The sequence below is a fragment of the Artemia sp. Qi Xiang Cuo genome, chromosome 18 (genome assembly GCF_049724085.1).
Source record: "Artemia sp. Qi Xiang Cuo chromosome 18, ASM4972408v1, whole genome shotgun sequence".
Lineage (NCBI taxonomy): Eukaryota > Metazoa > Arthropoda > Branchiopoda > Anostraca > Artemiidae > Artemia > Artemia sp. Qi Xiang Cuo.
In genome coordinates this window covers 47,845,982-47,867,305 of record NC_142811.1, presented here as the reverse complement: position 1 = coordinate 47,867,305, position 21,324 = coordinate 47,845,982, and the positions used below count along the sequence as shown (strand labels likewise).

The 21,324-nt window shown below is 35.5% G+C and overlaps 1 protein-coding gene across 1 annotated transcript in view; it reads left to right on the top strand.

Annotated features, from left to right (window-relative positions):
* Positions 1-21,324, top strand: part of LOC148941581 (uncharacterized) — a 194,480-nt gene that overhangs the window by 36,843 nt on the left and 136,313 nt on the right. Inside the window, exon 2 of the mRNA XM_089104205.1 lies at positions 12,557-12,688. Coding sequence (XP_088960331.1) covers positions 12,557-12,688 — 132 coding nt within the window. The remainder of the gene's footprint in view (positions 1-12,556; positions 12,689-21,324) is intronic.

The window sequence follows — 21,324 nt, the reverse complement described above, 5'->3', positions numbered from 1 at the left end:
ACTTTACTCTTATGCTGACAAAATCAGATTATTATGTTGACAAACTACCCAATAATCTATTTGTAAAATTCTTATCATTAAACATACGCATTCCTGAGAGTGCTTATAAAAACTAACAAACTAAGTTTCAAACAATGTCACACATTGTTTTTTAAAGAATACTTCCGCTAGATTTCAATTATTCTCATTAGTTTGGTGCATGCCAAAAACCCGCAGTTTATCGCCTTTGAAATCTGTCGATTGCGTTTGGGAATGTTCAAGAGTCTTTTGTTTCCAAAACAAAAGTTTTACAAAGTTCCGTGAAGTACTTCTGAATTAATCATCTCTGGCTTGAAAGGGATATTTGGCTGATAAATAAATGAGAGTTTACAACGGAATTTCAAACTTGATTAAGGGAGTTTGCTTTACATCGGAAATGTAATTAGAATAAATTTTCCATATTTAGGGTATATATTGTACATGTTACATATTACCCATCCCGTTTTTGAATGACGTCCCGTCATTAGTATTTGGTTGCCCTTAGGTTTTAAATTATTTTGAAATTTGTCTATCAGAAGTGATTGAAATTTTTTTTCTATGTTACTTTTCTTACTTTAATTCATATAGTTTGCTAAGTTCCTCTACCGGACTAAGATAGCTACTTACACAAAGGTTTTTTTTTTACATCTAACAGTGATCATTCCTATATTTCTAACGATATTTGGTAAACTTGATATTATTCTATTACTACTAAATTTTTTTTTTTCAAGATTATCTTTAAATTTTTTCTATCTATGCTAGCTACGGAATAACTATGTTTCCTGTCTTATGCTAAATTAAACGAATAATATGACAATACTACACATAATTCTACCTAAACATATAGTGATACATACATGAATAATTTATAATACTCACTATTATATTACCATTTCACTGGTAATAGAAACATTTTCACTGGGGTTGTTTTTTATGTAAACACCAATAATATAATATCAATATTGTCGAGTTATCAAAGTTAATAAAACGTGATAGAAGTTCACACCTATTTTACCACTACGTGTCTTTTAGTATACTGGCTTTTTCTGCTGCAAATTATGTTCCTTCGCTAGTCTTGTTGAAACAGAATTTTTAAGATACTTCATATATAGTTTCTTCGCAGGTTAATATGACATTATAGATGCGTTCATCTCAGACAAAATGATTTTTCTAATTATTAAATTTCTGGTTGCAGGTGCGTAGAATTTTGCCAATAGGGTTCGTTCTCGCCTGTTGTTCTTAAATGTCTTGTAGGGTGCTTTGTTGTTAAAGTCTTGAGCACTGGGATTATGTTGATGACAGAAATGTTGATTATTTGAAGACAACAGGATATAGCGTATCGTCTTTGGGTTATCTTCAATTACGTAGAGAATGTATTTGTCATGTAATACTGTTCCTTCGTGCACTTAAATATTGTAGTTCATGAAATTGTTCGTGCATGGCTTTTTTTCATTAACTTATATGGTGATTCCTTGGTGAATCGTAGGGGAATGATGTTTGAATTTTGAGTGCGTCAACATCAAACTTTAGTAACTCCTTTAACATTTTGTCTTTGATTTGTAGTAGGAGTAATTTGTCCCTCATGGGTCATTCACCGTGATTCCTATTGTAACATTCAACGAACTTGGATTTAGCAAACGATTCAAGTTTCCAAGTCCTTGTCAAAATTTATCTCGTAATATTTACAGTAGTATTTCTATTGTCTCTGTAGTCTCATAATAGAGAAATGGTCGAAGGGATTTTGACATGTGAATCGTCGACATGTAAAAATTCTGCTGAATTGTGTTCTTCAACACGTTAGGTATGTTAAATTGGGTTCATCAATCTTATTGTTAAGAATGATGTATTCATTTACATTTTATGCTTGATAATTGGATTCTCAGGATTGTTATGCTTATAAGGTACTGGATACTGAGATTTGTTACCTGATACACAATACGATTATTGAAGACATTATTCTTCGTTGTACGATCATCGTTTCTTTGATCGAAGTGTATCCGTAATTTGGTGTGCGAAGCTTGGATGAGATTACCTTGGGCTTTATGGCGAGTATTCTTCGTTAGTCGAGGCGTGATGAAAATAGGTGCTACTGGGATATACTTGCACTAGTCTATGCATTGGCCTGATTAGTATTTGATATACCGTTCCAATTATTGAAATAGAATAACTCGGCAGGATCACATGTTCTTTAAGATGAGTAGTCACGACACAAATAGGTCATGTATCAATTGGGTATATTTTGCTCTATAAGGCAACTTAAATGCAATGACATTATTATATTCACACATTGATTTTTAACGAAATGACATTTTCATTACATGTGTGGAAACATTTATGAGGCTTCCCTTGGAACTTCTAAAACATAGAAATCTCTTCTAGGTTATCATGAATAATAATGATATAAGAGATTAATTTTTATGAAGCGAGGTTTCTCATTATGCTCCTTAGCATACGCTATTACATACACTTTATTTGAATCTCTTTTAACACCTAATTACTTTTAAATACATTTATAATGATCGCTAAAACAAATTTTACGCTACATCATTAAATTTGAGGTCTGACTTTACAACATATTTCATGCCTGCACTGTTCACGCACGTCCGTGCTGTATAAGAAACGCATGTTGCAGCGTCATAGCCGCACGGTTTTACGTAAACGATACTACATGGAGGGAGAGAGACAGTAAGGACGAATGGAGACCTCTCTACCCACTTGTCTCCTAATGTCTTCCCTTTTTCTTGGCTTAGGTGATTTCATGGGGTTCTGGGTTTAACTTTTGCATTTCTGCCACTTCCCCGTGGTCTTCCTTTGGGATTTGCCTTTTTATTCTCATAATTTTTCCATAATCGAAGTTCAGTAAGGCTCTTATAGTTAAGGAAATCGCGAATACGACACTTACAGTCAGTAGTATGTTCCACAAAAAATTGGTTGAGAATAATCCGTACCTCTCATCTACGTACGTTAGTCTCTGGTCTTCATTGGTGAATAGGGGAATCTGGGAGTCTATTGCTTCTCTTATTTCTATAAGTGGCAACGCTCCTTTGTTCTTTTCTATTTTGGACCATATCGAGGTTTTTATTTACTCGCTCTCTATATTGTGAATAGTATACGATAGGTTGATTGCTTTAAAATTGATTATTTTAGGACTTATTATATTTGTGCTAGTGGTAATTAACGGCGTTTGAACTGTTGATTCTTTAGTTACCAGTCTACATCCTTGTTTTATGGTTATTGTACCCACATCTTGTAGTAGTAATTCGGTCCTGTAAATTGGGTCGATTTTCTCCGTATTATTGTAGCAAGAAAAAGTTCCAACAGTTTCTCTTGGGACAGAAAATAACCAAAGGTTGTTTCTAAGGTGTATGAATATCTCTCGTTTATTACTTCCTATTAAGGCTTCGCACGAATTGGGTATTTCTTCCTGTTGCGTGTCTTTTAAGAATATATCTAACATACAAGATCCAGACTTGACATTGTAAATAGGTAACGTGAGTTGGCAAACTAAGTTTTTGAATGACACACACTCTTTTAAATCTTGGGGGTTCGCTAGGGCATATTTTCGTCTATCTTGATCAACAAGTAAATAGTTAGCTTCAGGTATGATGGTCATAAATTAGCTCGTTCTCTTTATGTTAGCAGGGAAAGTCAAGATTTTGTATAAGTCATATATGGATTGTTGGTTTATCAATGGGATTGTCACTATTGCAAATAATTGCTCATTTATTTCCGTGATGTGTACTCTTAGCTTTTTATAATAAAGGAATAAATTTGATACTTCCGGTTCTATAGGTAAATGTAAACCAAACGTTAGGTGTGTTTTAATTTCATCTAAAATGCTTTTTAAGTTGGAAGGGTCTACCAGGTCGTATGACAAGGTTCCTCCCGTGAGGGCAAATAATGTGAACTCAAATTTACTAACATCTGTTGCCAGATTAAGTAATGACATGGTAATTATATCGAGTGATACCATGGTAAGGCTCGAATCTGTCACCACACGATCAACTTCATTCCTTAAATAGTTCATTACGTTTACAGTTTTTGAGATTTTCTTGGATATCATTTCGACTTTATCTCTTTGGTAGTTAGCTATACTTGCTTGTATTTTCTGGACGTGTAACGTTATGTTCATGGCATTATTTAACTTTTTCACATTTTCTCTTAGGATATTCAGGTCCTCTTCCGTTGTTAAACCAAAAAGGCGGGAGGCGAGTTCTCCTATGATGGGAATTAGGCTTGTGGATCTCCGATATTTGCTTCTTCGAAAAAATACTTCAAAAATTCGCGTCGTACTATGTTTTAATTTTTGTATTTCCGTATTTTATAGCTCAAATAGAGCTTGTAATCTTTATCTGTATAATATTAAAAAGGCTTAGTGAGTTGACATTTTTTTGAACGTTTTTATTGCTTAGGTCAGGTAATGGTTCAATATTTTCTTTTACCGGCTCGTCGGCCATTGCTAATCTAGCACAAGTGCGTTTACCATCTATGGTCCAACATTTCTTGTGTACGTAGTCATCTTCTTCGTCTTTCTCATAATTATTTTTTCTTTTATCGGGTTTAATCGCTTGTACTTTTATCGTTTGTGTTTCGGTATGCCTTACTGGAATTCTTGCCCTTAAGCCTATAGTAAATATGAAATTCGGCTGGGTGCGCGTAAACGTGGGCCCTTCTGACCAAGTCCATTTTGTTATTATTGTTGGTTTTAGATAACTCAGTGTGGTCAAATTTTTAGGTGAATACTTACTAAGTGCGCTCATTCCGGGGACTGTGTTCGTAGTAGTTTCTGACATTTAAGATTGTATTTCTCTTATTGATGTTTCATAAGCAGGCGTGGTTGTTTTTGTGTCTTTTTCTTTCCTTTCGGTAGGGTTTCGTTCCCATTATCATGCTGTGTATTTGAAAATTTCAACTCTTTTAGGTTTATAATTTGTCTGGTCTTTCTCCTTTGCGAGTTTAGATAATATTTGCTTCGTAACATTTTTCTCAGCATGATTTTGCCATAATTCCTTGAGAAAAGTCCATAGGCTCGGTAATTTATTTAACATCGCGTAGTTTCCGTCGTAAAGTATTCCTTCCTTAGGGGTCAATGGTTTGGGACTTTCTATGGGTTTCATCGCAGTAAGATCCTTCGACAAGCGTTCAACGTTATTCGCTGACCTTTTCTTTCTATTTTCTTTGGTACCGGTTCCTAGTGCCGTGTCTATTTCTGCCATTTTTTTGTCAAAATCATCTATTATGAATTTTGATTTTAGTTTTGGGATTATTGGAACTTGGAATTCTTTGTTGTCTTTACTATGCATCATTTTACTGGCCTGTAATCCTTTATCTGATCTTAGGAATTGAAATATCGATTCTTTGAGTTCATTCGTGTTTTTCTCCAGTCTCGTTACTTGTTGATTAAGGTTTCAAATGGTTTGGGATCCAATTTCATAAAGATTTTCCATGCATTATGCCTGGCTAAAAGCGAATTTTCATGTTTAAATATTACTCCATGTTTTACAATATCTTGGGCTGCTGCGTGAACAACGAGGATTATGATGGTGTTCTTAAGCCTCATCTTTTTTCTTGTTTCTAAAATTAATCTGTTATTAATTTTATCTATTTTTGGAAAGTTCATTTTATTTGCTCTTCTTTTTTTTTGTTAAAGCATTTTAAATTTTTTAAATTGGGCCGTCTTATTATGATAATTTTTTGTTGATTTAATTTTCGAACTATTTTACATCATTGACTAAACAAGACTTTTTTATAAGCATAGTACAGTTTTTGTTGGTGAACGACATCTTAAAATTAGCAATGTTATGGAAATTCTATTTTTACTCTGGTGATGGTATACTGTTATGACTGGTCGAGATATACTTCAAACACTTAGTTAACAATTGCCAAGTGGCGTATATTTTTTTGTATTTAGTAAGTTGCATATAAATAAGAAAGCAATTAACATACACATAAATACACTGGTAGCCTATTTTCGTTATCAATCTTTTAATGACTTTATGACATTATTAAAAGCAGTATTATTAGGCTCTGCATTAATGCAAAAATTATTCTTTTACACGAGAGCGTTGAGGTAATTGTATGGTTTAACTTATCATAGGATATACCCTAATTCATCGACTTACTTGATTTATTATATTTACATTATATATATTTACTTTCAAGAGAGTAAAATGTTAAAACAGGGTGGTTTACGATATGTCTTATCGTAAGGACACCTTAATTCTATTTATAAATATGAGCCCTTCCATGCTCATCTATATTCAATTTCAAGATTGACGTATCTTTCGGTAGTGCTTCACGTATTTCTAACTGTGCTAGCATGGTATTGAGGCGGTGAACTTCCCATGATAACACGTTTGTGCTTAGGAATTTCAACTCAAATACTATGTTGTTTTCATTATTTTCATTTGTGTCCATATGCATTAGATAGACCAACAGATCATTCGGAAGTTCTAGGTTAGTCAAAGTGTTCTCTATGCTATTTTTATTCATAGTTTCACGAATTACCTTACGACATTGTTCGGCTAGGGAAACTGGATTATTTATAACTTTTACTACTCTAAAAATTAATTGTATATGTGACGCATTACAACATTTTTGTTCACGTACAATAATATCAAAATTAGGAAATACTTTGGATCCAAAATTTTCATCTTCTTCAAAAAGATTTAGTGCAATTTTCTATGTCATTATAATCTCGCGCGGTAACTTCCAATGTATTGGATTTTATTTTGGGTTTTATGCCGTCAAAATTCCAGCAATTTTTATACAAACTTGTGAGGAATTTTCCTCCATTTAATAAGTTATACCCTCGATCGATTAGTAATGTGAAAAATTTAAGGGTCCATATTGTTGCGATACAATTCTCATCATGGGTTTTCCACAGATTTTCTGCGATAAATTCAGAAGTAGGGGATATTTCAACATGAGGATCGTTCTAAATGTCATAATAGCCGCCAATCTGGTTCTTTGTATTGTTGTGGGGCTTATCCTTGGGATAAAATTACAGTATACTGGACTTGCCACTATTCTCAAGATTAATCTGTCCTCTAGGGACATTCTAGGTGGTTTTAGGAGGAAATGTAACGTGACAAAGTATAATTCTTCTGCTACTCTTATTAATGCATATTCGTATAATAAATTATTTACATTGTTTAGGCTCAAATACATTCTTAGACCACACTGGCTATACATGACAAACGAAACTCAGAGAGGAGAGAAAGTAACAAAATGAAAAATAAAATCAAAAAGGGTGAAAAAACGAGGATTTTTTCAGCCAGCACCATTAAGATGACAAAATATAAGAAAATATTTCGACAAAGACCTTCGCAAATTCGTCCTCAGTGCTACGAAAAAAAAGAAAAAAAAACGAAAATCTAACCTTTCGAAGTTTACTATACAAAGACAGAACAGACACTGAATAAAAAAACCAGGCAGGAATCAATGAAAATGAATTTACCAAGATGATTGGGCAAAGATCTTTCGTCTTGCAATAGTTTTAGCTGGTCTACAATTTCGGTTTTCATTAGATATGCAAATAGGTTTCTTTTAAATTTAGCAATAAATAGAGATACTGGAGATATTTCATTTAGCCCAATTTACGACAGTTTAATCTTGAAGGACTCAATCAATATTTTCACCCGAAAAAACCTAAAAGAACCTATTTGCATATCTAATGAAAACCGAAATTGTAGACCAGCTAAAATTATTGCAAGACGAAAGATCCTTGCCTAATCATCTTGGTAAATTCATTTTCATTGATTCCTGCCAGGTTTTTTATTCAGTGTCTGTTCTGTCTTTGTACAGTAAACTTCGAAAGGTTAGATTTTCTTTTTTTTTTCTTTTTTGTTTAGCACTGAGGACGACTTGGCGGAGGTCCTTGTCGAGATATCTTCTTATATTTTGTCATCTTCATGGTTCGCTGGCTGACAAAATCCTCGTTTTTTCACCCTTTTTGATTTTATTTTTCATTTTGTTACTTTCTCTCCTCTCTGAGTTTCGTTTATTATTTAGGCTATGACATTTTTTATACGCGAGGCGCTGTGGATAAATATGATGTGCTGTTTCTGACACTAATTGTGGTGTATTTAATTGCGGGCAACTAGAAAATTTCTTCATGTTATTAGTAAATTAATTATCTACCTAAAGGGGCTAGTGACATTCCAAGTGGGTTATCTCTCTGATTTTTCAACGAAGAGATCGGTGAAATCATTATTTCCTTTTTATTTTGGTTCGGTTAAGGCTGTACGCGTGAGTAATCGTCATAAGTCAGCATATATCTGGAAGTTTTTGATTTTAGTTTTAATGAATAAAACATTGCGGGTGAAGCTACGATAATTCCTACATTGAGGATTCTATGATGATTATAGTTATTATGTTTTTCTTTTGTTAAATTTACAGTTTAGACTCTTCTTTTAATTTTCTTACTGTTATCTTTATGTGCGTCTCTTTTTCTTTGATGTGTTTTCATACGTTTCAGAAATAGTTTACTACCTAGGGATTTGTATTCTTCCGATTCTGGGTCAAATAAAAATTGTTTGTAGTATTGAATCTCTGATAGGGGATGATGTATGCCTTCGTACTTAACACATTGGGGATTCTTTTCTATATTATAACAAATTTTAGGTGCTCTACACTGATCAATTAGTAAAGGCTCAGTTTGAGTGGTCCCTGAGAATAGAAATATTCGATGTTGAGATTCTTTTGCAAGCATCTTATTAATGACTGCAAAAAAAAACCAAATTGTTTTGCACTTCTTCTTCCATATTTTGTTTTCACTTCCCCTCTAGCTGGGCAATATTTAGTGGTATTTGCTAGTGTTAATCCGTACTTATAAGTGTGGGGTGCATACCCTTTAAAGTTGTAGGTTAAATCCCATTCATTTGCATATATCTCTTTTCCTTGTTCGTCCACGACTACCATGGCTTCCGAATATATAATGTTATCCCTCGCATTCATTATTGTAATAAATTTAGTATCTATTATTGCTTTACATATGGGCTTTGATTCTGTGGCCATTCTATGCATCTGAAAATATTTTGTCTATAATTAGATACTCCTATACTGGTAATTTCTTGGTTTGGATAATATCCATCTTGGTTAGGACATAGGTCAATTTTTCCACAGGGAACTCCGGGAGATCACGTTTGGTTTGTTGGGGGGCATACTTTTAACAACTGGGCATATTGACTTTACATTAATTTGTAGGATTATAAGTTGAATTCCACGGAGGAGTATAGGCACCGTTTCTCCAACGAGCTCTTATAAAACATCGTTTGTCGTTAACACAGAACTTGGACTCCCCACGACATAGTCTATCATCAATTGTAATTGCTGGATATATTTTCGGTTGTTCAATTGATTAATTCACATTTGCAGGGGCATAGTTGATTTTCGTAAGGCAGCTACCCGGTAGGCAGAATGTGCCAAACAGGACCTAAAAACACTATTTGTCACCATCGGCCAACCATTAGCTTCCCACTTTAGTCCTTTCTTCCTGATCACCAATGCTTTGACATTACTTGTAAAAAAAAAAAATTTTTCACCATTGACTTGGTTAACTTTATTCACATATTACTAGTTCTGTGATGATGCTCACAAGTTGATTCTCATAAGGAATTTGAAATCCACCCCCTTCCACCAATAATAAAAGAAAGTATTAGTCGAAGGTTGCGGACACAACCACCCTACTACACGAATACTCGAATTGATATTTATTAGGGATACTTCCATCTGTCGGGTTTTTTGACCGTTCTGCCTGACTGTGTCGTTACTTTTTCTTCTGCTTCTTGCGGTTTTTTCTTTTTTGGTTTAGCTAGTGATATGAGGTCAAATTTCTTATATTGTCTTTTCAAAAATTCTTGCCCTTTCAACTTTGTTTCCTTTGCGTGTGCGGTCGCTGAAGTTGGTTTTGATATCCCTGTTTCTTTAACTACCATTTGGTCTGATTCACCATCGGACTCTTAGGAATTAGATTCCGATGAATACATATTAGAACTTTTAGAGGTGGCGCTTTAGGTTATGGAGGTATTACCTGCCCGTCCTTCGTAAATTTTTACTGTTCTAGAAGTAGAGGGTCTATTCTCTAAGTCCTCGCTCTGTGATTTCAATTCGGGAGATTTGAAAGATTCTTGAGAACTCTGGGAGGAATCAAAAGTTTTTGCGGGGTTTCTCCATTGTTTAAATGCCATGTCTTCAGGGGGATGGGGCATTCTTTGCATTTGTGTTTCCCTCCATGAAATCCATTGTTTGGGTTTGGCTTTATATACTGTTATATCATGGAATTGTCCGTCCCGGTCTTCCTTGGGGTTTTAAAACCGAGGCAATGTACTTTGCCTAGTTTTTATGGGATAATTTATAAGATCCATTGCTTCTCGCAGAATTGTCCCAATTGAATCCGTAGGAGAAGTTTTCTTTACAATGAGACCCGGGGTTTCTACTGCTCTGTTCCATTCCTCCTGTAGTGACAGGGGTCTCTCTATTGGTGTTGCGGGGGAAACCATATCGTCTGGAAATCTTTTGGAGGGACAAGGAGTCGAAGTTTTATCAGGAAAAAATTGTGTTCTAGGAGATATCGTATTGTCTAGTTCTCCTGCACTCTCTGACGATGAACTTTTTGGGGTTTTTTGCGTTTTTATTCTCACTGGTACTAGGGATTCTCTCTTTGGAATAACTAGGTTTTTCATAGCTAAGAATTCTTCAAAGTTCTCTTGATCAATTTCGTTTTCGAAATAATGATGTTTGAAATTAAAAGGTTTTAGCTCTGCTAATCTTGATTTAGGGGGTTATCTTCTGCGTCTGAGGATTCAGTAGATGAGGGATACGATACACATTTTTCCGGGAATTTGGCCCTTTTTATTCGGCTAACATGTGCCTTATAAGTTCTTGTATTATCGGAGCTCACCATTTTAAATGTAAAATCATTATCGTACATTTTGATTATTCTGTACGGTCCGGAATATTTATTAGAAAGTTTCTTGCCTTCTCTCTTTGCTTCATTTTTTAGGTAGACACAGTCTCCTATCTTAAAATTTATGTTTCCTTTGACTTTGGGTAGGTTTCTTAGCTCTTGATTTATTTTACATTTTTCCAACTCTTGTCTTACTACTTTATAAGTTTTTCTCATCCTATTTATGAATTCTTGTTTATAATCTTGTGAGTTATTGTAATATTGCCGGGACTCGATAATTTCATCATATGGGATTCTAAAATCGCGACCAAAGAGTAAGTAAAAATGATTGTCTTTAGTTGCTTCTAAAATAGGCGGTGTTGATTATATTAGTTAAATAGGGTAAGAATTGGTCCCAATCGTTCCAGTTGTCTTTAGTGTAAATACTTAGTACATTCGAAAATATTTTATGCCTATTCTCTATTTTTCCATTAGCTTGTGGATGATAAGGAGATGTTACTAACTTTTCTATGTTGAGAAATTTCATTAGGTCTTTTGTTACTTTTGAAACAAAGTTACTTCCATTGTCACTTATGAACTTGTGTGGGATGCCAAATTTAAAAAATAATTTTGCTAACGCCCTACTTGTGGCATAAGCGCTTTGATTTTTTGAAGCCTTTGTTAAGGTAAATCCAGAAAAGTGATCTATGACTGAAAGAAGGTAAACCTTAGAAACAGGTAAACCTCCACTTGTTCCATATAGGTCGAACGAGACGATATTGAAAGGGAATCTCGCTACCGGAACTCTTCCCATTGGGGGATTAGGGTAAGCTTGGGGATTTTTCCTTAAGTTGCATGCCTGGCATGTACTTACAAATTCTTTAAGTTTTGTCAGTGCAGATTGTACGTTAAAATATTGTTTCAATTTATGGAACGTCTTCATTGCCCCTAAATGTACGCCTGTGTCTGAATAAAAATACTCTAAGGCTGGCACTATTAAGTTTTGTGGTAACACAGGTATTATCGAGGTTTGGTTTCTATTTGTCTCAGAAGTCACGATTCTACACAGTATCTCTTCATCAAGATCATAGTAAAAATTATCTATCTCTTTTCTAAGAGTTTTGAATTTATCTGGTAACATATCATCATTCAAAAAATAATTAGTAAGTGCTAAACACATCCCATGCTTATTTTTCTTTATTTTCATATTTTCCAAAGCCTAGGGAGAGTTACTAACCTTATTTTCTTTCACTGAGTATTTAGTTTGGTTTTTCTTACGTTTAATCTTAGTTTTAATATCATTAACTTCCTTTCGTTCGGTTTCCGACGGCATATCTTCCGGGAACCTACTCAAGAAGTCACACGCTGCGTTTTGTTTGCCTTTTAAGTATTCAAAATCATAATCAAGATCTTGGATTTTCATAATCCATCTAGCTAGAATTCCCGTGGGGTTGTTAAATGTGCGCAGGTACTGCAAATTTTTATGGTCTGAACGTAGTATGAATTTTCTACCAATCAAATAGTGTCTAAATTTATCCAAGTGATGGATTATAGACAAAAATTCCAAATTGGTGGCGGAATAATTACTTTTACCCTTTGTTAAGGCTCCGCTTGAATAGCATATGACTTTTTCTATTACTTTTTGTTTAGACATTTCCTCTAGAGGATTGGCTTACTTCTACCGGATTTCCCTTGGAACTGGCAACTATGCCCTTGGAACTGGCAACTCGGCAACTGGAAACTTGGAACTCGAAATCTGGAAGTGCTAATATGGGTTCCGAGGTGAGTGCCTTTTTGAGACGGTCTAAGGAAGTTTGGGCTTCCTGAGACCAGGCAACATTTTGGGAGTTCCCTTTGGTTAATTCCGTGAGTGGTTTCGCAATTTGGGCGTAATTTCGCACAAATTTTCTAAAGTAGCCAGTGAGGCCTAAAATTCCTCTCAGTTCCTTCATAGTACTAGGGGGTTTGAGGTTCTCAACACATTTTATTTTATCTGGGTCTGGGGATATCTCTCCTTGCGTTACTACTACTCCTAAAAATTTTATTTTAGGTTGTAATAAATTAACTTTTTCATGCCGGCATTTTAAATTGCCTTCTCTGAATTTTTCAAACACTTTAGCTAATGTTGCTAAGTGTTGTTCCACATTTTCTCCCACGCAAATCATATCATCAGTAAAATTAATGATATTCTCTAATCCTCTTAATAAATACAATCAAGGTATGCATAACACACTTAAACTCTTCTTAAGTCCAAATGGTACTCTCTAATGTTCATATGAACCACATTTGCTTGTACAAAACGCTGTTTTATAGACATCTTTTTCGGCTATTTTCACTTGGTTGTAGCCTTGGGTGAGGTCCAATGAAGTAAAAATTTTGTTTTGGCTTGAAATAGAGTCACGAATCTCGTCTATTCTTGGCAAGGGAAATTTGTCGCTAACTACTTGCTTATTAAGAGCTCTTTAATCTACCACGGGTCTCATGTCGCCATTCTTTTTTTGGGACTAAAATCACTGGAGCTGAATACGGACTTATGCTAGGGCGTATAATCTCATTTTTTTCTAACTCATGAATTTTATTTTTTAGCCACTCTTTGTGTTTGTACGGTACACGATATGGCTGTTTCGTGACGGGGTTGCCGGTCGTTAAAAATAAATGTTAATATAACGGTATCAGTCCTATATAATATTAAGACGCGGAAAACACAACCCTAAAATTACACAATAAATAAAATAACTTATCTTTGAGTTATGAGTCAGTAATATGATCCATATTGAACTTGTTTAAAAATTGCGGTTTATTTAGGGGGTATTTGTAAATTGAGGTTTTAATGCCATTAACTAGGTTTCTTTTGGAATTTTCCCACTTATTTAAGTCATTTTCTGAAATAACCTGGATTTGAACCAAACACGCTCAATTTTTTATTGTAATTGTATCATTTTCATGGTTATTAGTCACCCAAATGAAACCTTCTCCTTTGTCATAAGATATAATTTGTTCTTCACATAATAAATTTTCGGGAATTTCCTTTGACGGGATTGCAAACCATATTTCAGATTTGCTATCCACTGGTTCAATCATCTGCGATATTTGGATTCTTTGCATTGTCCTGGGAGGGATTTTTGTTTTTCGTATTGCGAATCCATAATACTTTTCTTTATTTTCACTGTCTATTACGTTTAGACTAGTTCTATCCGACAATAATGTTGGCTGCCCCTTGAACTATATTGGGGTTCCCTACTTTTTTCCACAATTCCACTATTTCCTTGATTTCTTTTGATCTATATTGTCGCTTATCTCCTATTTTTATTTTTGCAGATTCAATCAACTTATTATCTACATTTACTTAATTTTTACGATATTTCACGGAATAATAAAATGGATTTCTTGTTATGTTACGTCCTCTTTGTGGCGAGACATGAGGTTGAAAGGATTGTGGCACCATGCCGCCGGAAATTTTATTAACTGTTACATTTTCCTTACAACTTCGGTTAATATTTCTCTAGAAAGAGATTCCTCGCCCTGGCTTAGCCGGGTATATACGCCTTTTGTTTGCTACATCTAGCAATATTTTATTTGACTTTAAAAAATTTGCACCTATGATGGCTTCATACGGAAAATTGCTACATATTATAAAATTTGTGGGGAAAATTCTGTTATCCCTTTTTACATCAAGGCGAATTGAACCTTTTGCATCTAACTTGTGCCCTGTTACACTAGTTAAGTTTGGATTATTGACATTTTTCCCTCGCTTGATATGCTGAGGTAACATATTAAATATGCCTGAGCTTATAATGTTAACTGTTGCACCACTGTCAACTAAAGCTTTAAAGTAGACATTTGCCACACAAAAATCATTTAATATGGGTAACTTATTATTATTATCACTGAAGGAAGGTACTACTATGGGTTTGGACCTATAAAATATTCGAGGCCCCTTCTGGGTCCAATTTATTCTTGTGAGGGGCCTGATGCGTTTCCCTGGGAATTTATTTCATATGTAGGTGCTTGCGTCAAAGGTTCAGATACTTGAGGTCCCATAGGCGTATCTAATTGATTCACATTTATCCTCCTTTGCCACGTATTACTGCGATAATTTGTATTTCTGGTATTAATGCCGGCTGTTGGCGCTGGCTGCATGTGCCGTCGGCTCGAGAAATTTTCATTTCTCGTGGGCCAGTTAACTGTTTACTGTCGGTTTGAAAATTCTGCGTTTCCCGTCGGCCGATAATTATTTTGTCTATTGGGGGGAGAGTTATAAAAGTTTTGTCGGTATACATTATGAATGACTGGTGGGCGGTTGTGAGGGTATTGTGGAAATATTGCGTCCTGAGTGTACCTCTGTGCGCTCCTGTTACTAAAATTTGTTCTCCCGAACAAATCATTTCCGTAATATCGTGTATATCTGGTGGTGTCACCATTAAATGATGTTGCCATTCTATTTCTAAAACGACATTCTTTCGCGATATGTCCAACGCGATTACAATTATAACATCTTATTACTGGGTTATTTTCATAATTGTTTGGTTTTACAGGCTGGAAACGTACTGTTTTCTGCCTGGCGGTTTCGTGTGTTCTAGTTCTTTGCGGCAGCGGGGATTTATCCCTTGAAAAGAAATTTGGGTATTCTTGATCACCCTTAGAGGTTATGTTTGTTTTTGATTCGCCTATGCTATTTATTTTTGTCTTACTATGATTCGCTACAATTGTATCAATTTCAATCATTCACCCTACTTCCTGTACTGCAAAGTCAACTGTTTGGATATTTTTTGAAATTACGATCCTATATAATTTTGGGTGAAGTCCTTGCAAAAATGCACTTAGTATAATTTTTCCGTATAGATCTCCTGAGCCTTTGCCATATTTTGTTTCTACTGAGATTCGTATGTTATGCAGATATTCTTGTACGTTCTGTGTATGATCGAAGCTTATTGTTCCATGCTTTAGCTTGTTTGTTGAGCTTGTCTCAACAAATCTGTCTTTAAATGCCGTTAATAGTTTTTCTATTGTGTTTATTGGTAAATTATAATCTTCTCAGACGGTTTTTTCAATAGGTTTTACAAAAGTTAATGCCTGCCCTCTTAACCTTAGAAGCAGCATACTTATTAAAGTTTTCAGGTCAGTTCTTGTTAATTCTACAAATTGTGCTAGCTGTATATTAAATTCATCAACGTCTGTTTGTCCGTCATATTCGGGAATAGACTTGGTTATTTTCACATTTTTGGCGATTCATGTTTGCGCAATTAACAATACACCTAGCACTTCCGCCATTTCTGTTTTTTAGTTAGTGGAATCATACACTTTAAAAAATCGTTTTTACTTAACCTATTTGGGAAAATTTATTATCTCCTATGAGATAAAAAGGGTTTTTCTATTATAGCCTAGCGGTTATAGGCTTAGACATATATATATAAAAAAAAATTTCTCTTATACGTCTGTATCTAGTGTATATTTTAAATTTTAAATTGAGAAGTCCGTAGTCTCACTAGTTCGTATGCTTCATCTAGGTTTAAGACCGCGCCAGCTGTGGCGTTATGGACCGCGCCATCCCCAATTAAGAGAAATAAAAATAAGTGAGTTAATAAGTTTGACTGTCCTTATGAAATGACCATCTTGATTAAAGAGACTTCAATCCGAAATTATGACCGGGCCAGATATTACCTTTCTGTTGTGCCAAATGAGTCATTTAAACTACATCAAATACTAGGAGGGGAGTATTAAACAGGGAGGTATTCAACGAAGTTCCTCAATCATTCTTCGTAAAATTATCTGATGCCTAAGAGAGTACCAATTGACAGCATTCAAACTAGAGGTCTACTCTTAAGAGCTATATACTAACATATAAAATGAATCTATGAAAAATAGAGAAGTAATAGGTTTAATAGACTTACATGATTAATCATACAGCATCGAACTTCAAAAATGCGAGAATCAATACAAGAATGTTCAATACAGGAATGATAACGACATAATCCTCCGAAAAACACTTCTTCACTCGCATATAACATGAATTCTGATTCTAAGCAATAATCACTATTTTCCAATTGGCTCATCTCCTCACGGAGGGCCCGCCACTTTACTCTTATGCTGACAAAATCAGACTATTATGTTGACAAACTACCCAATAGTTTATTTGTAAAATTCTTATCATTAAACATACGCATTCCTGAAAGTGCTTCTAAAAACTACCAAACTAAGTTTCAAACAATGTCCCACATTGTTTTTTAAAGAACACTTCCGCTAGATTTCAACTCTTCTCATTAGTTTGGTGCATGCCAAAAACCCGCAGTTTTTCGCCTTTGAAATCTGTCGATTGCGTTTGTGAATGTTCAAGAGTCTTTTGTTTACAAAACAAAAGTTTTACAAGGTTCCGTGAAGTACTTCTGAATTAATCATCTCGGGCTTGAAAGGGATATTTAGCTGATAAATAAATGAGAGTTTACAAAGGAATTTCAAACTTGATGAAGGAAGTTTAATTTACATCGGAAATGTAATTAGAATAAATTTTCCATATTTAGGGTATATATTGTAAATGGTACAATATTGCACTGTTCCGAAATTGCACTGTCGAATCATCGGTGCCTTTACCCTATGGGCTGCTTCCCCGTAGCAGCATGATATTTTTAGGCATGAAATTTAATGAGTCAGAGGTAATAGGCTTGAGATTGTCTGTGCGGAATTTCGGCTCTTGTTGATAGAAGAGCATCATCAAGTGCTGAAACCCATGTTGTGACCAAGATGGGCCTAGGAGTGAATAAAGGCTTCATTCATACTGGAGGTCTACTACTTCATAAGTAAGCCGGTCTATTTAAATCTATAAATCGGACATCTTCCTGTTCAGTAGGCAGTATCTACGTCGATTAATCCACTTCAAATATTGACTAAACATGGAAACACTGAGTTCGTATAAATCTCAAAATATCGTTTTCCGTCATGCAACTTTTTAATCCAATAATTTACAGTGGCGAACTCAATAATTGCCACTTAATAAAATGTCGATACGCAATATACTATTACAATTTATCAACGATGTCATATTCAGCTAATATCGTAGAGTAAATCTTAATGCTGACGTAGTGAATCTTAATCTAATTCGCCTCAACAAATCTCGGAACCGTGAAATAAATTTGTTTCACAAATTCACTATCTGCACCAAAAATCACGCTTCTTCAGCCTCAATCAGCAGATTTATACTCAAACAGCCGAATTCTTAACCTCGTAACTCTCAGGTTACCTCTAAGAGACAGGCTTCACACCTCCCTGCACAACCAGTAGCGTAATATCCAAGAATATAGATTACGACCAAAGGAGAGGCTCTGCACCTTCTTTCGCAACCGATAATGCAATGTCCCCCTAGGCAGACTACAACTAAAGGCTAGCATTCATACTGTCCTTGTCAAACTCAGAGAAAATTCCAAATAGTTTGCCAAAAATAACCTCCAATCCGAAGAATATACCAAATAGTTGACTTCTTACGCGAGTTTATATTAGCAGAAGTGCTTTCCTCAAAGATGTGTTGTTTTTTATGCCTCTTTTCAATTTTCTGTATTTATTATACGGGTAAAAAATTTGGCTCTATTTTCAATCTAAAAAAGGTGTATAGACGATTTTCGTGCTTGTTGCGTCAATTCCTTTTAGGCTATATCTAGAATACTTCTCTTTCCTCGAAAAAGCTGTAGTTGTTGTGATGTGTTATCCTTTGGTTTGGCTAAATCCTCTAAATTTTAAATAAACTAAGATGGTATTTAATTTCGGGGTATTTGGGTAATTCACACAGACAGTTCTTATAGGCTAAATTAGCCTGCATCTTCAGAAACGCGGGTTTGAATTGCTGCCATCATTATTAGAGGTAGGAGGACGGGGCTAGAGTTATCCCGGGGCTCTCCCTTTACACTCAACGTAAACACAACCTAAAAATTGGTTAGATACTTCTAACCTACTGGATCCTCTCTGGAAAAAGTCACTTCTCTCAGAAAGTCTTCCATCGACGTCTCTACTGACACATCGCTTCGGATCCCCGTCCTTGGTACTAGATTAGAGAGGGAGGAGAAAACCTACCAATATCGCAGAAACTGGAAAAAACTGGCTCAATCTTTAGAGCCCCTCTCTCTCTCTTAGAAGAATATTCTCTCTTAGAAAATATCTTAAAAACATAGGAGTTTATATAAATTTTGCATAGAAAGCTCCTTTTGTAGAAAATTAATGTAAAATTTCCCAAAACCTATAACCCAGCGTAGAAGCCAAAATATAGGTACTTCAAAAGGGTAAGAAACTTACTATTTGACTTATCTGAATACAAAAAAAATGATAAGATATACGAACTGATAAGATATTAAAATTTGAAATACACAATAAACCACCCATGGGGTTCTGAAACTATTACTAACTCCGGCTGTTGTGCACGAGATACTATGCCATCCGAATAAAAAGGGCTGATCCTTCCCGTGACAACCCCACCTTGAATAAGGTGGAAATTTTCCTGTCTGGCCAGTGCGGCGACTTATGGTAAGCCTGTATTTTTCTATACTTAGCTAATTGACGAATTCTTCATTGACGTTTAGTAATTGCCGGTCACAATATTAAAAGGTAGCTGAAAAAAAGGACGGAATTCAGAGTTTTATTCACCAATAAATACTGTTATTACCCTTGATAGGCTCCATGGACAGGGATACAAGGGGGATAAAAAAAAAAGCCAAATAACATATAAGATTAAAAAGAGAACATGCCTGAGGCCTAGGAGTCAAAGCGCAGAGAAGACAACCATACACCATGAAATAAACGCTCAGGGGACATCAACTCCTGAGAGAGAAAAAAAGGCAAATCTTTTTTTTTTAATAAAAAAAATAAATAAAAACAAAATACTTTTCTGTTTGATCAAACATGCGGCTCCAATGTTTTATTATTATTATTTTTATTATTCATTTATCTTTTTTTCCCCAGAGGCACTTCATATGGAAGAGGTCGTCGTAGAAACTTCAAGGGGGGCTCATTCGATTGGAAATTGAGAGTTCTAGTGCCCTTTTTCATAGTCGAAAATGATTGGAGGGCAACTAGCCCCCCCACGCCCATCATTCCTCCAAACATATCCCATCACAATTTTGAGATAGCCATTTTGGTAAGCGTAGTTGATGTCCAAATAGAAAATATATTTTTGAGGAGGAAACTCCCCTATAACCCTCAGGGCAAGGGTTTTAAGTTATGCCCTGGGGGCATATAAGGTTTTTATAGAAGGCGGTGTCGTAGAAACTTTAAAACCGGCTCATTCGATTGGAAATTAAAGGGCTAGTGCCCTTTTTAATAGTCGAAAGGGATTGGAGTGCAACTAGCCCCCCCCCCCCCTCCCCACGCCCATCATTTCCCCAAACACATCCAATCAGAATTTTTAGATAGCCATTTTGTTCAGCGTAGTTGATTTCCAGATAGAAAATTTAATTTTGAGGAGGACACTCCTCCACAACCCTCAGGGCAAGGGTTTTAAGTTATGCCCTGGGGGCATATAAGCTTTTATAGAAGGCATTGTCGTAGAAACTTCAAAACAGGCTCATTTGATTGGCAGTTAAAGAGCTAGTGCCCTTTTTCATAGTCGAAAGTGATTGGACTGCAACTAGCCCCCCCCCACGCCCATCATTTCCCTGAACACATCCAATCAAAATTTTGAGATAGACATTTTGTTCAGCGTAGTTGATTTCCAGATAGAAAATATTTTTTTGAGGAGGACACTCCCCCACAACCTTCAGGGCAAGGGTTTTAAGTTATGTCCTGGGGGCATATAAGGTTTTTATAGAAGGGGGTGTCTTAGAAACTTCAAAAAAGGCTCATTCGATTGGAAATTCAAAGGGATAGTGCCCTTTTTAATAGTCGAAAGTGATTGGAGGGCAACTAGCCTCCCCCCACGCCTCTCATTCCCCCAAACACATTCAATCAAAATTTTGAGATAGCTATTTTGCTCAGCGTAGTTGATTTCCAGATAGAAAATATGTTTTTGAAGAGGACAATCCCGCACAACCCTCAGGGCAAGGGTTTTAAGTTATACCCTGGGGGCATATAAGATTTTTGTAGAAGGCGTTGTCGTAGACACTTCAAAAAAGGCTCATTCGATTGGAAATTCAAAGGGCTAGTGCCATTTTTTAATAGTCGAAAGTGATTGTCGGGCAACTAGCCCCCCCCCCCCCGCCCATCATTCCCCCAAACCCATCCAATCAAAATGTTGAGATAGCCCTTTTGTTCAGCGTAGGTGATTTTCATATAGAAAATATGTTTTGAGGAGGGCACTCTCCCACAACCCTCAGGGCAAGGGTTTTAAGTTATACCCTGGGGGGATAACTTAAAAACCTTATGTCCTGGGGGCATATAAGGTTTTTATAGAAGGCGTTGACGTAGAAACTTCAATAAAGGCTCATTCGATTGGAAATTCATAG